The 15,382-nt window shown below is 36.6% G+C and overlaps 1 protein-coding gene and 1 pseudogene across 1 annotated transcript; both read right to left on the minus strand.

The window, feature by feature from the left end:
• Nucleotides 1,898–2,836, minus strand: LOC102179741 (annotated as a pseudogene).
• LOC102181844 (olfactory receptor 6C74) lies at nt 14,040–14,978 on the minus strand. Its single transcript, XM_005680454.2, has one exon. The coding sequence runs from the start codon at nt 14,976–14,978 to the stop codon at nt 14,040–14,042; it is 939 nt and encodes a 312-aa protein (XP_005680511.2).

Genomic DNA, 15,382 nt, shown 5'->3' on the forward strand with positions numbered 1-15,382 from the left:
TTTAGCATTTCACATGGAAACCTTCTTAAGAAGTAAGTTGTACTTCTATTTAAAAGTTGTGTTAGATTTCCCATCCTAACACAACTTTTAAATAGAAGTACCTCCATTAAAATAAATAAATTTATATTAAAAAAATAAAATCGCACTTATTATTGTGGAAAAATAAATTGGATTGTGAATGGAAAACAAAAGTTGCGTTAGAGATCTAATTTAATAAAAAACAAACAAAAAAGTAGTAGTAAGTTCTCTGAGGATTCAGGATTCAGGATTCAGAGGTGATGGTACTGGCATGAATAGAAATAATCAAGTTGATATTTCATGGACCAACTGAAATAATGAAGATGACAGATGATGTAACTTTAATCTACCTTGGTACAGAAAGAAATAGGAATTGGGACATTTTAGTTTAAAGCTGCTGCATCCTTATCAAGAGTTTCAGTACATGCTGTATGTTAAATACAGAGTAGATGATATATCTTTAAAATATATAAAATATTTCAGAATAGCTCAATGATAAAGTAGTGGTTTAACTTGAACTTATGTTTTTAAAGGACATTCCTCTAATTAGCACATAACAGAATCAAAATTAGTAAGGAATTTAGAGAGACTTTGGCAACCCACTCCAGTACTCTTGCCTAGAAAATCCCACAGATGGAGGAGCCTGGTGGGCTGCAGTCCATGCGGTCGCTGAGTTGGACAGGACTGAAGCGACTTAGCAGCAAGTCTTATTTTAATTAGATTGTCTCAAAAGGTATATATGTATGTACTTAAATTATCACCAAAAATGGAATAATTTGTTTAAATATACATTTTCCCTAAGATTATGTTTAAGATCCAAATAGCCTTTAAAATATAGTTCATTTTATGGTTTTTAAACAAATATATAAAATTGTCTGGTCAATTACATATTATATGTAGTTTTCTTCCTGCCTATCATTTATTTTGCTCTTAAGGTAGTATTCAAATATACTTTCTTTTTTTTTAATATAAATTTATTTATTTTAATTGGAGGTTAAATACTTTACAATATTGTATTGGTTTTGCCATATACCAACATGAATCTGCCACAGGTATACACATGTTCCCCATCCTGAACCCCCCTCCCTCTTCCCTCCACGTACCATCCCTCTGGGTCGTCCCAGTGCACCAGCCCCAAGCATCCAGTATCATGCATCGAACCTAGACTGGCAATTCATTTCATATATGATATTATACATGTTTCAATGCCATTCTCCCAAATCATCCCACCCTCACCCTCTCCCACAGAGTCCAAAAGACTGTTCTATACATCTGTGTCTCTTTTGCTGTCTCACATGCAGGATTATTGTTACCATCTTTCTAAATTCCATATATATACTTTCTTATAAAGAACTAATTTCTAAAGAATGTATTAAAATGATAATCATATTTAATAAACACTTAAAATATGAACATGAACATTATATTAATTTGTTTTAATTTTCTATTGTTTTAAATAGAATGTGCATTAATAAATTAGTAGTATGAAAAATATACATGAATATTAGATTTAAATAGGTATTAAATGATAACAACTAAAAGATAGCAATAACATGGCATTACAAGCTGCTTCAAATATAGTTCAAATGTAAGGTTACTTTTAGGCTTGACTAACTAGAACTGAGAGATAAAGAAACAAATTAAAAATGTGTCTCAACTTCTTTTACATGTACAAAGAAGGTGAGATTCAAAATAAATATAGAAGAATAAAATTAAAATTCTAGCACAAAATTTGTGTAAAAATAAAGCTTTAAATAAAGATTAATGTTGTAGAAATTAGAGTAAAAGCACAGGAAATATGTATTAGAACTACATTGGATATGCTGTTGTTGATTGATGCCTTTTTGTTTATCTTCCTTATGTATAGTGCAAATCATATTCATTTCTTTGAGAAAGAAACAACTCTGTGTATCATATTCATGAAGGCTATCTTCACTTGTTGGTTCCTTAAGGTATAAATGAAAGGATTCAAAAGTGGAGTAACAGAGGTGTTGAGCACTGAAATTACTTTGGAAAAAGATATTCTTTGTTTGACTGAAGGTTTAACATACATAAAGATGGAGCTGCCGTAAGAAAGGGATATCACAACCATGTGAGAAGAACACATTGTAAAAGCCTTTCTCCTATGACTAGCTGAGGGACTTCTTAGAATGGTCAAGGTAATACAGGTATATGATATGATCACCATTACCAATGTGATCACCAGTGTCACCACAGCTGAGATGAATCCCATCATCTTGATTAACTTTGTATCTGAGCAGGAGATTTGTAGGAGGGGAGTTGTGTCGCAATAGAAATGATCAACAACGTTGGAGGCACAGAAGTCAAGGTTTAGGCCATAGAGGAGTGGTGGAAAGATGACAAAGAATCCAGCAAACCAACAACTGAGGACAAGTTGCATGTAGATTTTACTGTTCATGATGGTTGTGTAATGCAAGCGCTTACAGATGGCGACATAGCAGTCATAGGACATTGCTGCCAGTAAGTAAAATTCAGATGCTCCAAGAAGAAAGGCAAAAAACACTTGAGTCACACAACTGTTATAGGAAATGGTTTTGTCTCCTGTTGCCATCATAAGCAGCAATTTAGGGATGCATGTAGTAGTATATGAAATTTCTAAAAAGGAAAAATTTCAAAGGAAAAAGTACATGGGGGTCTTCAGGTGAGTATCTAGCAGGGTGAGTGTGATGATAATCAGATTGCCAGTGATGCTTAGCAAGTAGGTGAGTAGTAGGAAGATAAATAAAACAATTTTCATTTGTGGGTCAGTTGTTAAACCTGCTAGAATAAACACTACCACCCTTGTATGATTTCCCATTCTAGTTTTCTGACAATTGCTCTGTCTGAATAGAAGAAAAAGAAAAAAAAAAGAACCCAAGGGAGACATAACAGGAATAAACATTATTTAAGGTAAAGTTAGGTAATGGCAACCAACTCCAGTACTCTTGGTGGAGAATCCTATGGACAGAAGAGCCTGGTAGGCTGCAGTCCATGGAGTCACTAAGAGTGGGACTCGACCGAGCAAATCACTTTCACTTTTCACTTTTATTAATTGGAGAAGGAAATGGCAACCCACTCCAGTGTCCTTGCCTGGAGAATCCCAGAGATGGGGGAGCCTGGTGTGCTGCCATCCATCACATAGAGTTGGACATCACTGAAGCAACTTAGCAGCAGCAGCAGCAAAGCAATTTTTCATGTACAGCAAAACAAAGTTCATTCCTGTTTTAAAAGTGTTTTATTTTTTCAGAGATAGTAATAGATGCATGTGCAAAATATCTGCATAGATTAATTAAAAGTTCAGCTTGCAGTTCTTTTAGAGAATTATCTATATAACAGTAGTAATTGTTGATAGTTTTTATGTAAGTCAATCAGGGATATAAAGAACTTTTAAAGTATAATAAATGCTTTTTCTCTCATTATATCATCCAAGAGTTTGGGTATATGCCATTTCCTGTTCAATTAAGTTCTCAGACTAGAATAAAAATTATATATATCATTGAAGCCCAGGTTTCATACACACACGCACTATTCATCCTCAATAAACAGAGCTAGGAGAAGGCAATGGCACCACACTCCAGTACTCTTGCCTGGTAAATCCCATGGATGGAGGAGTCTGAAGGGCTACAGTCCAGGGGATCTCAAAGAGTCGGACACAACTGAGTGACTTCACTTTCACTTTTCATTTTCATGCATTGGAGAAGGAAATGGCAACCCACTCCAGTGTTGTTGCCTGGAGAATACCAGGGAGGGAGGAGCCTGGTAGGTTGCTGTCTATGGGGTCGCACAGAGTCAGACACGACTGAAGCGACTTAGCAGCAGCAGCAGTACATCGTTTCCATTTTACTCAATTAATCAAACTCAAATGCCTGATTTTAGACTCATTTATCTTCATAGCTAACCTGATCCAATTTCATATAAATTAATATGGGGCATTGGAAATAGTCTTATTTTCTGTTCTTGGGTTGCCCTAGTGGCCCAGTGGTTGAGAGTTCACCATGCAGTGAAGGGGACACCACTTTGACTTCGGGTTCAAGAGAATCTCATACGCTGCACAGTAAGTAGGCCCCTGCATGACAACTACTGAGCCTGCACTCTAGAGCCTGTGCTCTGCAACAAGAGAAGCCACTCCAATGAAAAGCCCGTACACTACAACTATGCAGAGCAGACCATACTCCCAGGAACTAGAGAAAGCCCACACAGCAACGACGACCCAGAGTAGCCAAAAATGTGTATGTGTTAGTCGCTCAGTTGTGTCCAACTCTTTGCGACGCCATGGACCGGCTGCCAGGTTCCTCTGACCATGGGATTCTCCAGGCAAGAATACCGGAGTGGGTTGCCATTCCTTTCTCCAGGGGATCTTCCCAACCCAGCGATTCAACCCAGGTCTCCTGCATTACCATGTAAGCCACCGGGGAAGCCCAACGAAAAATAACTAGCTCAATAAATAGAAATTTTTTTAAGTCTTATTTTTTGTTTTTCTATAGTATTTCCATCTCCTCAGTCTCTGATGTGACCTGTCATTCCCATTTTGCACGCTAACACAAAATCTGCAAGTGCAGTCTGTGCAGTCAATGTGTGTACTGAGAGATTGCAGTTTTCCTCTGCTGGTTGTGATTCTGAGAATGGATGTGGTAGAATAAAGTGAAAACTAAGGATAAGGGATATAGAGGCAAAGAGATAAACATAAATATGGCATCATGAAATTGTATGAAGTGGAGGAAGTTAAGAGAAATAGAAACATAATTGTAAAGCTCTATGTAAATCAAGAGAGGTAAGAAAAGTTTTTCAGGGATAGGGTAGTGAGTTTGAAGGAAAAATTAAAGTAAGGTTAAAATATGTAAATATTAAAGGAGGAAATTTTTATGAATGAAATTTCTCTCCATCTGCTTATATTCCTTATACTTACCTTTTTGTTCTCTATCTAAAATACAGACTGAAAACATGAACAATTTTGAGAGTAGCATAGTCTAAAAAAAGACGATTAACTGGCAAATTTCAATACATAATGAATCACATAATAGGGTGACACAAATATTGAGAGACACATATGTCCCTATTGTAAGGATATTAAGTGTCTGGGTAATGTGCAATTAAAGAAATATTGTCTATTTACGACTATTCCCCTCACTGGCATATATTGTGAGACAGATTGTTCAGGTTTGTACAGCCAGTAAAAGTGGGCATGAAGATTAACTGAAAATGTGTTCTCTCTAAAGCTGTCCTCTTAGCAGTAAAACATTTTTATGAATAATTAGAAGCCAGAATATAGTGTATTTGCTCAAATTCATGTATCAAAACCATACATATTAATATATATAAATTTATGAATGAAAAGAGATGACATTTTTCTTGGACATTATTTGAACATTCAGAAAATTGTGCAGCAATCTGTTATAATTTTTTTCTCATTTACACAATTTATCATAATGGCAACAATTGTAGAATGCATATATCTAAATAATCTTATAAGAATTTTATCATGTTATATCATTCCTTTGTCCAGCTTCACCAATCATATCACAGCAACAATTCCCCAATAGAGGCTATAAAAAATTTACATTACAAACCATTAGAAAGAAGGTCTATGAACACAGTTAGGGTTAGCTGTATTAGATATTGTGAATACCAGCTAAATTACAAAAAAAAAAAAAAAGAATTTCAAGACTAAATTTTTGTTATGTTGCATTACACTTCTTTCACTGTTTTTTTCCTAAATCAAAATTTAAAAGGTAAAATAGAACTAATGTTTATATACCTATACACACATATGTATATAAAAGAAAATATTATCTTTACATTTTAAGACATACCAATTCTTTTCATATGTTGACTCTTAAATCATTCTGCCAAAAACATTTAAAAATCCAACATCTTTTTTACAGACTATATATATATATATATATATATATACATATACATATTTATTCATGTGAAATATCTTTGCCTCAATATTTAGTTTTCATCATCATGCTGAACAGCATACTGATATTTCATTCCTCTCCAAATGCATTTCACTCCACTTCACAATCTGTGATTATAGTTTGTTACATATATTGCAAAGTTTGAAACAAATTGATTAGAACTTTTAACACAGTTTTTCGGCTACTACTTTAAAGTCCCCATTATATACTGAATACTTTTCTATGTACTACCCAGAGTGCCCTACAAATTAATAAACTCTTTTTTTTTTTCAAATTAATAAACTCTTGACCACATGTAGTGTTTATGCCTTCTGTGCCCCGAAGGAAAATATCTAAAGATGATGGAGAATTCTCAGGAGGATGAGTTTCATGAACACTATTTCCCAATGGACAACAAATTTGTATATTAGAAACTGTTCTCTCTAGGTACTAAATAATTTAATATATATATAGATATAACTGCTTTTAATGTATTTCCAAAGAATTAAGTATAATTTGTTTAATATATTATTGCCCTTCCACACATTCATGTTTTGAAATCCCAGATACAAAGATAAAGATTTGAAAGGAGAAAGAAAAAAGATTATTTTATTTTAACTAGTAATAAATACTAAGAACATTAGATGGAGAACACAGCTTGTTATAGAAAACGTTGTATCTTAGGCTAAATGCATAATTATTAACAATTCAGGCATGCCCAAAGAAAAGTTGTTCTTTTTGTTTTCTAAATAGTGTCTGTAGTATTGTCTAATAGAATGCAAATTAATAGTTTACAATAACTGAGCATTCTCTATTTCTTCACTATAAATAGAATGTTCATCTATGTGTACATGTAGCTAGCCTTTCTTGCAACTTGCTGTGATCATTTGACTAAATTCTGTTCAAAAGATGTAAACGGAGATACTTTGTGCAACTTTCAGGCATATCCTTTGATAGAAGGGGTTTGTTCTCTTCTTTCTCTCCCCCCACCCCCACTGTTATAATGCAGTTGGAATGGAAGTATTCTGAGCCATGAATATTCGAAATCTCAGTAGGAATGGTGAATCAACAAGACAGAACACACTCAGGTTCCTGAGCCGATCATAGGCTACGTCAGCATAGAAACACAAAGACTTAATGAAGAGTTTTTAGCATACCAGCCTGAATATTTAAATGAGATAAAAATAAACAATTTTTAAGTTACTGTGATATTTATCTTTCTCATACTCTACCAGATCTAGAATATCATACAAACCTAAGAATGGTATGAAGTTTTATCCCACTTAAGAGGCAAACAGGTTAGCCCATCACCACTTCACAAATATTGACAAAACAACACAGCCTACTGTCACAGAGACAGAAATTTTATTATTCACTACATAGGTGAAAGCATGAGCTTCCTATTCTCACATTTCCCCTTTTCCTCTAAATTCCATGAGAACCCCTAGTGGATGTTGTTTACAGTATGCTCCCTTATCAATAATAACCTTAGAGGAACCCCAAAGTTAGTTAATTCTCAACTTTTTAAAGGGAAAATCTGCCTAAATTTGTCCAATTAGAAGAGAATGTCTTTAATTTTCTGAAAGAAATGAAAAACATGCAAAAGCTGTAAAACATTCTTGAGAAGGCAGTCCAGGACAAGACTTCCCACAAGAGGTATAGACACATATACAAGTAAACCCACCTCTTATTTATAAAGCATTTTGACTTCTGTTGAAATTTCTCATAAGCACATCATTCTGTTGAGCTCTCTAATTAAACTGGAGGACTTTTCTCTCACTCCTAAGGTGCAAGTCACAAATATTTCAGAAGAGTCAGCACTGACCCAGAGGGATGGTACGGGGGAAGAGGGAGGGGGGTTCAGGATGGGGAACATGTGTATACCTATGGTGGATTCATGTTGATATATGGCAAAACCAATACAATATTGTAAAGTAATTAACATTCAATTAAAATAAATAAATTTATATTTTAAAAAAAGAAAGTTAAAAAAAAAAAAAAGAGTCAGCCCAATGCTCAGTCTTCACACAAGAGATACAAACCCAAGTGTGCATAAGGTTTCTTAGAAAGTGTTTACAATTTTGCTGCAAGAGGCACCCAGATTAAAATCTTATTTTACCAGTATAGCCTTCCACCTGGCTGGTAAGGCTTCAGGGTTTCCATCCTGTAACTTGGTTTTGGATGGAATGTTTTAACTCAGTCTGTTCTATTTTATTTAATCCAATTTAATCCTAAATCAATCCAATCTGTTCATGCCACCAGACATGTGATATTTTTCACCCTTACTGGCTGAGAGTAGGGGTGGGAAAAGCATCAAGGAATATTTCGCCTTACGATGGGGGGTTGCTGCTAGTGACCTCCCCTATTGTGTCTTTTATCTTGATAAACTTTCTCAGTGAGGATTGAAGAACCAACTGTCATGTCAACTTAAGTTGCTTGCAACAGTTCAAGAGATCTGCAGTGGAGTGTTTTTCTTCTGGAGGGAGGCTCCAGGGATAGTTCTTACTGACAAAGATCATAAATGTTTGTCCCAACTCATGCTTGCTAAGGTCTAAGGTATTCAAAAGCAGAGACATTACCTTGCCAACAAAGGTCTGTCTAGTCAAGGCTATGGTTTTTCCAGTAGTCATGTATGGATGTGAGAGTTGGACTGTGAAGAAAGCTGAGCGCTGAAGAATTGATGCTTTTGAACTGTGGTATTGGAAAAGACTCTTGAGAATCCCTTGGCTGGCAAGGAGATCCAACAAGTCCATTCTAAAGATCAGTCCTGGGTGTTCTTTGGAAGGACTGATGCTAAACCTGAAACTCCAATACTTTGGCCGCCTCATGCGAAGAATTGGCTCATTGGAACAGACTCTGATGCTGGGAGGGATTGGGGGTAGGAGGAGAAGGGGACGACAGAGGATGAAATGGCTGGATGGCATCCCAACTCGATGGATGTGAGTTTGGGTGAACTCCGGGAGTTGGTGATGGACAGGGAAGCCTAGCGTGCTGTGATTCATGGGGTCGCAAAGAATCAGACACAATTGCGCAACTGAACTGAACTTAACTGAAGGTATTTTCTCACTAAATGCTAGGTTATTCTGTCCCTGCAATTCCCGAAAAATTGGTGCTCCTTTTCACTTAGTATAATTTCATCAGTGTTTCCAACATCACCTACTCACACTCAGTCTTTTTTTAGAAGGGTCAAGTGACTGAATGACAAGTCCCTTTTAATGAAATTAACCAGAATTGGAAAAGCTCAGTTTTCATCCCAATCCCAAAGAAAGGCAATGCCAAAGAATGCTCAGACTACGACAAAATTGCACTGATCTCACACATTAGTAAATTAATGCTCAAAGTTCTCCAAGCTAGGCTTCAGCAATACATGAACTGTGAAATTCCAGATGTTTAAGCTGGATTTAGAAAAGGTAGAGGAACTAGAGATCAAATTGCAAACATCCACTGGATCATCAAAAAAGAAAGAGTGTTCCAGAAAAGCATCTACTTCTACTTTATTGACTATGCCAAAGCCTTTGATTGTGTGAATCACAACAAACTGTGGAAAATTCTGAGAGAAACGGGAATACCAGACCACCTGACCTGCCTCTTGAGAAATCTGAAGGAGGTCAGGAAGCATAAGCAGAACTGGACATGCAACAACAGACTGGTTCCAAATAGGGAAAGAAGTATGTCAAGGCTATATATTGTCACCCTGTTTATTCAACTTATATGCAGGTTACATCATGAGAAACACTGGGCTGGATGAAGCACAAGCTGGATTCAAGACTGTGGGAGAAATATCAATAGCCTCAGATATGCAGATGACACCACCCTAATGGCAGAAAGTGAAGAACTAAAGAGCCCCTTGATGAAATTGAAACAGGAGAGTGAAAAAACTGGCTTAAAACTCAACATTCAAAAAACTAAGATCATGGCATCTGGTCCCATCACTTCATGGCAAATAGATGGGGAAACAGTGGAAACAGTGTCAGACTTCATTTTCGGGGGCTCCAAAATCACTGAAGATGGTGACTGCAGTCATGAAATTAAAAGATGCTTGCTCCTTGGAAAAGTTATGACCAACCTAGACAGCATATTAAAAAGCAGAGACATTACTTTGCCAACAAAGTCTGTCCAGTCAAAGTTATGGTTTTTCCAGTAGTCATGTATGGATGTGAGAGTTGGACTATAAAGAAGGCTGAGCACCGAAGAGTTGATGTTTTTGAACTGTGGTGTTGGAGAAGACTCTTGAGAGTCCCTTTGACTACAAGGAGATCCAACCAGTTCATCCTAAAGGAAATCAGTCCTGAATATTCATTGGAAGGACCGATACTGAAACTGAAACTCCAATACTTTGGCCATCTGATCTGAAGAACTGACTCATTTGAAAAGATCCTGATGCTGGGAAAGACTGAAGGCAGGAGAAGAAGGGGAAGACAGAGGGTGAGATGATTGGATGGCATTACTGACTCAATGGACGTGAGATGGAGTGAACTCCAGGAGTTGGTGATGGACAGGGAGGCCTGACGTGCTGTAGTCCATGGTGTTGCAAACAGTCAGACATGACTGAGCAACTGAATTGAACTGGACCAGAATTAAGTGCAAATCCGTAAGGTCCTCCCTTGTGAAGATGTTGCCACCTGGGAGGTGTGCCAACCAGATTGATTAGGGGATGTAGTTAGGGGAAAGTAAAATCTCATTCCCAAGAATAATCTAGATGGAATCTTGGGTTTTCCAAGTAGATATGTATATCTCTCTATCCCCAAACCCCTTATTCTGATCACTACCAGGAAGAAATGAAAGGAGATAACTCCTTTCTGGGAAGAGTTGGATTCAGTGACTACATCCTTAATCTAGGTCCCAGGGATAAGGAAGAGATGAGAGAGATGAAATCTGACTTTTGCTCATCAGTTTGCCCAATAAACGTGGTCAAATTGCATTTTCTCCAAAGACCTGAACACTTGCCAGAGATTAGTATCTAGAACCAAAATAGTGTAGATGCAACCAACTGATCCCTAACTTGAAATATTGGCAAAAATATGTGGAAATGCTGAATAGACATTTTTTAAAAGGCATGCAGATGGACAACTGACACATGAAAAGATAACTCAAAATTGTTATCACTGGAGAATAATGCAATGAGATATCAATTCACACATTTTAGAGTAACTATTATTAAAAAGACAACCAAAAAAAAAAAAAGACAACAAATAACAAGTGATGTGGAGAAAGAACAATTGTGACTTATTAGTGGGAATGTAAATGATGTAGCCACTACGGGAAATACTATAAAGTTCACAAAGAAATTAAAAATGGAAATACTATATGATCTAGAAATTCCACTTCTTGGCATTTATCTGAAGAAAATTAACTCATTCAAAAAGATATAAGGGCCCCCATGTTTACTACAGCATACTTTACCACCACAAAGTTATGACCATCATGGATGAATGGATATTCAAAACTTAATGAAGAGATGGTCATTTCTCCATTGTACCTTCTTCCTTCCTTTGTGCATGCATGCCTGCAGTCTAAGTCACTTCAGTCACATCCAACTCTTTGTGACTCCATGGGCTGTAGCCCACCAGGCTCCTCTGCCCATGGAATTGTCCAGGCAAGAATACTGGAGTGGGTTGTCATGCCCTCCTCCAAGGGAACTTCCCAACCCCAGGATAGAACCCGCATCTTTTATGTCTCCTGCACTGGCAAGCAAGTCTTTTACCACCAGTGTTATCTGAGAAGCCCTCTTCCTTCCTTTGTTGTAAACTAATTGCCCATAGATGAGTTAGTGTATTTCTGGGCTCTTTATTCTGTTCCGTTGATCTATGTGTCTGTTTTTGTGTCCATAGCACATTGTTTTCATTACTGTGGCTTTGAAGTATAGTCTGAAATATGGAAGAGTTATACTTCCAGCTTTGATCTCTTTCTCAGGATCATTTTGCAATTATGGGTCTGTTTTGGGTCCATATAAACATTAAGAGTATTTATCCTAGTTCTGTGAAAAATATGGATATTTTGATTTTGTCATTCAATTGCTCAGTCATGTTCAACTCTTCATGACCCCATGGATTGCAACATGCCAGGTTTCCTTGTCCTTCACTATCTCCTGGAGTTTGCTCAAACTCATGTCCATAGAGTTGATGATGCCATCCAACAAACTCATCCTCTGCCACCCCTTTCTCCCCGTGCCCTCAATCTTTCCTAGCATCAGGGTCTTTTCCAATGCTTGGCATCAAGTGGCCAAAGTATTGGAACTTTAGCTTCAGCATCAGTCCTTCCAAAGAATATTCAGGGTTGACTTCCTTTAAGATTGACTGGTTTGATCTTGCTGTCAAAGGGACTCTCAAGAGTCTTCTCCACTACACAGTTTGAAAACATCAGTTCTTTAGTGCTCAGTATTCTTGATGGTTCAACTCTCACATCCATGCATGCTACTGGTAAAACCATAGCTTTGACCTATATGGACTTTTGTCAGCAAAGTGATGTCTCTGCTTTTTAATACACTGTCTAGGTTTTCATAGCTTTTATTCCAAGGAACAAGCGTCTTTTAATTTCATGGCTGCAGTCATCATTCTCAATGATTTTGGAGCCCAAGAAAATAAAGTCTGTCACTGTTTCCATTGTTTCCCCCATCTATTTGCCATGAAGTGATTGGATCCAATGACATGATATTAGTGTTTTGAATGGTGAGTTTTAAGCCAGGTTTTTCACTCTCTTCTTTCACCTTCATCAAGAGGCTCTTTAGTTCTTCTTCACTTTCTGCCATAAGAATGATGTTATCTGCATATCTGAGGTTATTGATATTTCTCCTGGCAATCTTGATTCCAGCTTGTGCTTCATTCAGCCCATCATTCGCATGATGAACTCTGCATATTAGTTAAATAAGCAGGGTGACAATATACAGCCTTGATGTACTCCTTTCCCAATTTTGAACCAGTTGTTTGCTCCATGCCCAGTTCTAACTATTGCTTCTTGACCTGCATACAGGTTTCTCAGGAGGCAGGTAAGGTGGTCTGCTATTCCCATCTCTTTTCAGAATTTTCCACAGTTTGTTATGATCCACACAGTCAAAGGCTTTAGCATATTCAATGAAGCAGATGTCTTTCTGAAATTCCATTGCCTTTTCTATGATCCAACGGCTGTTGGCAATTTGATCCCTGGTTCCTCTGCCTTTTCTAAATCCAGCCTGTACATATGGAACTTCTCAGTTCACATACTGTTGAAACCTAGCTTGAAGGGTTTTGAGCATTACATGCTAGGATGTGAAATGAGTGCGGTTGTATAGTAGTTTAAACACTCTTTGGCATTGCCCTTGTTTGGGACTGGAATGAAAACTGATCTATTTTAATAGGGAATCATTGAATCTGGGTACTATGGTCACTTTCACAGTATTAATTATTCTAATCCAGCAAGTTATTTAAGCTTTAAATAGGCTAAAGATTGTTACTCATAAGTGAGTATGATAATACCTGTCTTATGCTGTTTTCAAGATACAGGCTAGTGCATTTCATAAACCTGGCCATTGTAAGCAATTAGTTCATGTTAGCAATAATTTATCTGGTTATTGCAAGGCAGTAATGCCTTAACATCTCTAGATTTTCTTCAATCTGTTTCTAAAAATATACCAGAAGTCCAAGCCTGGTTGAAAATTTGAAACTATCAATGTGTGTAGTTTAAGAAATGCATTAAATTGGTTTGTTCCAAATTTCTATTCAGAATTCAAACTTGGAATCCACTACAGAAAAGCTGATTAGGTGATCAAATCTAGGTGGGGTACTAAACTCTGCATAGAATATACACCAAACTGAATCTCTAAATTTCTCAATGGTGGAAAGGAACAAGGAAAATTGAAGTCCCACTTTGTCTTCCTCTGAGGCAATTTTTAAAGGAAATCAACAGAGTCACCAAATCAAAAGGCAAATGAATATGATCACATATAAGAGATGTATATGTGATCTTAGCATGAGGAGAAAATAGAAGTGAAAGTTAGACTGGGATTTTTAGGCAAGTCACAATGAACATTGTAAGTCATGTAAGATAGTAATATTATGTAGAACACAAACATAGAAGAGATGTACAACACACTTCACACTTCTTGATTTATTTTACTTATAAACTCAAGAATGTCACTAATGTTGTTCACTTCATTGAGAAAGCCTCAATATTTTTGATCATGAGCTTAAAAGCATATTTCACTTGTCTGTTTCTCAGTGTATAAATAAAAGGATTCAACATGGGGGTAACAGAAGTACTGAGCAGAGCTATCCCTTTATTTAAAGACACTCTTTGCTTGGCAGAGGGTTTCACATACATGAAGATGCAACTTCCATAAGAAATGGACACAACCACCATGTGAGAAGAACATGTAGAAAAGGCTTTCCTCCTCTTTTGAGAAGAAGGTATCTTCAGAATAGTCCTAATGATGTTTGTGTAGGAGAGAATAACTAACACCAGAGTAACCAGGAGAGTTAGAATGGCTGAGAGAAGCATCATTATTTCTACTTTATCTGTGTCTGTGCAAGAGAGTTGTAATATAGGAGATACATCACAGAAGAAATGATCTACAGTGTTGGCTGCACAGAAATCAAGCTGGAGACCCACGAGGAGTGGTGGAAAAATTATTATGAAACCAGCCAACCATGATGCAAAGACCAGTAAGTTGCACACTCTGTCACTCATGATGGTCATGTAATGCAGGGGTTTGCAGATGGCCATGTAGCGGTCATAGGACATGGCAGCCAGAAGAAAAAATTCGGTTGCACCCAAGAGAATAGTAAAAAACAGCTGTGCTGCACAATTGTTGTAAGAAATGGTCTTATCACCTGTTGCCATACTGACAAGAAATTTGGGGATGCAGACAGTTGTGAATGAGATTTCTAAAAATGAGAAATTTCGAAGAAAGAAATACATGGGTGTCTTGAGGTGTGAATATAGCAGGGTAAGGGTGATGATGATTAGATTTCCAGTGACGCTCAATAAGTAAGTGAAAAAAAGGAGAAGAAAAATAACCACCTGTAATTGTGGATCATTGCTTAGTCCAAGAAGAATAAAGGTTGTTACTGTTGTGTGGTTTCTCATCGCTGACTTCTATTTAAAAAAAGAAGAAAGAAGAATCAAAAAGGAATAACAGCCTATAAAAATGTACTCATATAATTTTTTACTCAAAATTTCACTGAGTGTAATTTGTGAGGTTTTTTGGTTTGTTTTCTCAAGTGTCATAAATTCATGTGTTCCCAAAGGAAAACACAGTACATTGATAATCATATAAAAATAGAAACAAAGAGAAAAAAATAGTATCTTAACTTATATTTTCTGTATTTTCAAAGTTTCCAATCTATTTAGTATACATTAAATTATTTACATAACTTTCTTCTTTCTTTATTAAAAGAATAATTTATGGTTATACGGATGAAAATACAAAGTGATGGAACCATCTTTTTGGGTCACAGATTCTAAAGCTACACAGAGCCTCCAAAGATCTT

The sequence above is a fragment of the Capra hircus genome, chromosome 5 (assembly GCF_001704415.2).
Source record: "Capra hircus breed San Clemente chromosome 5, ASM170441v1, whole genome shotgun sequence".
Lineage (NCBI taxonomy): Eukaryota > Metazoa > Chordata > Mammalia > Artiodactyla > Bovidae > Capra > Capra hircus.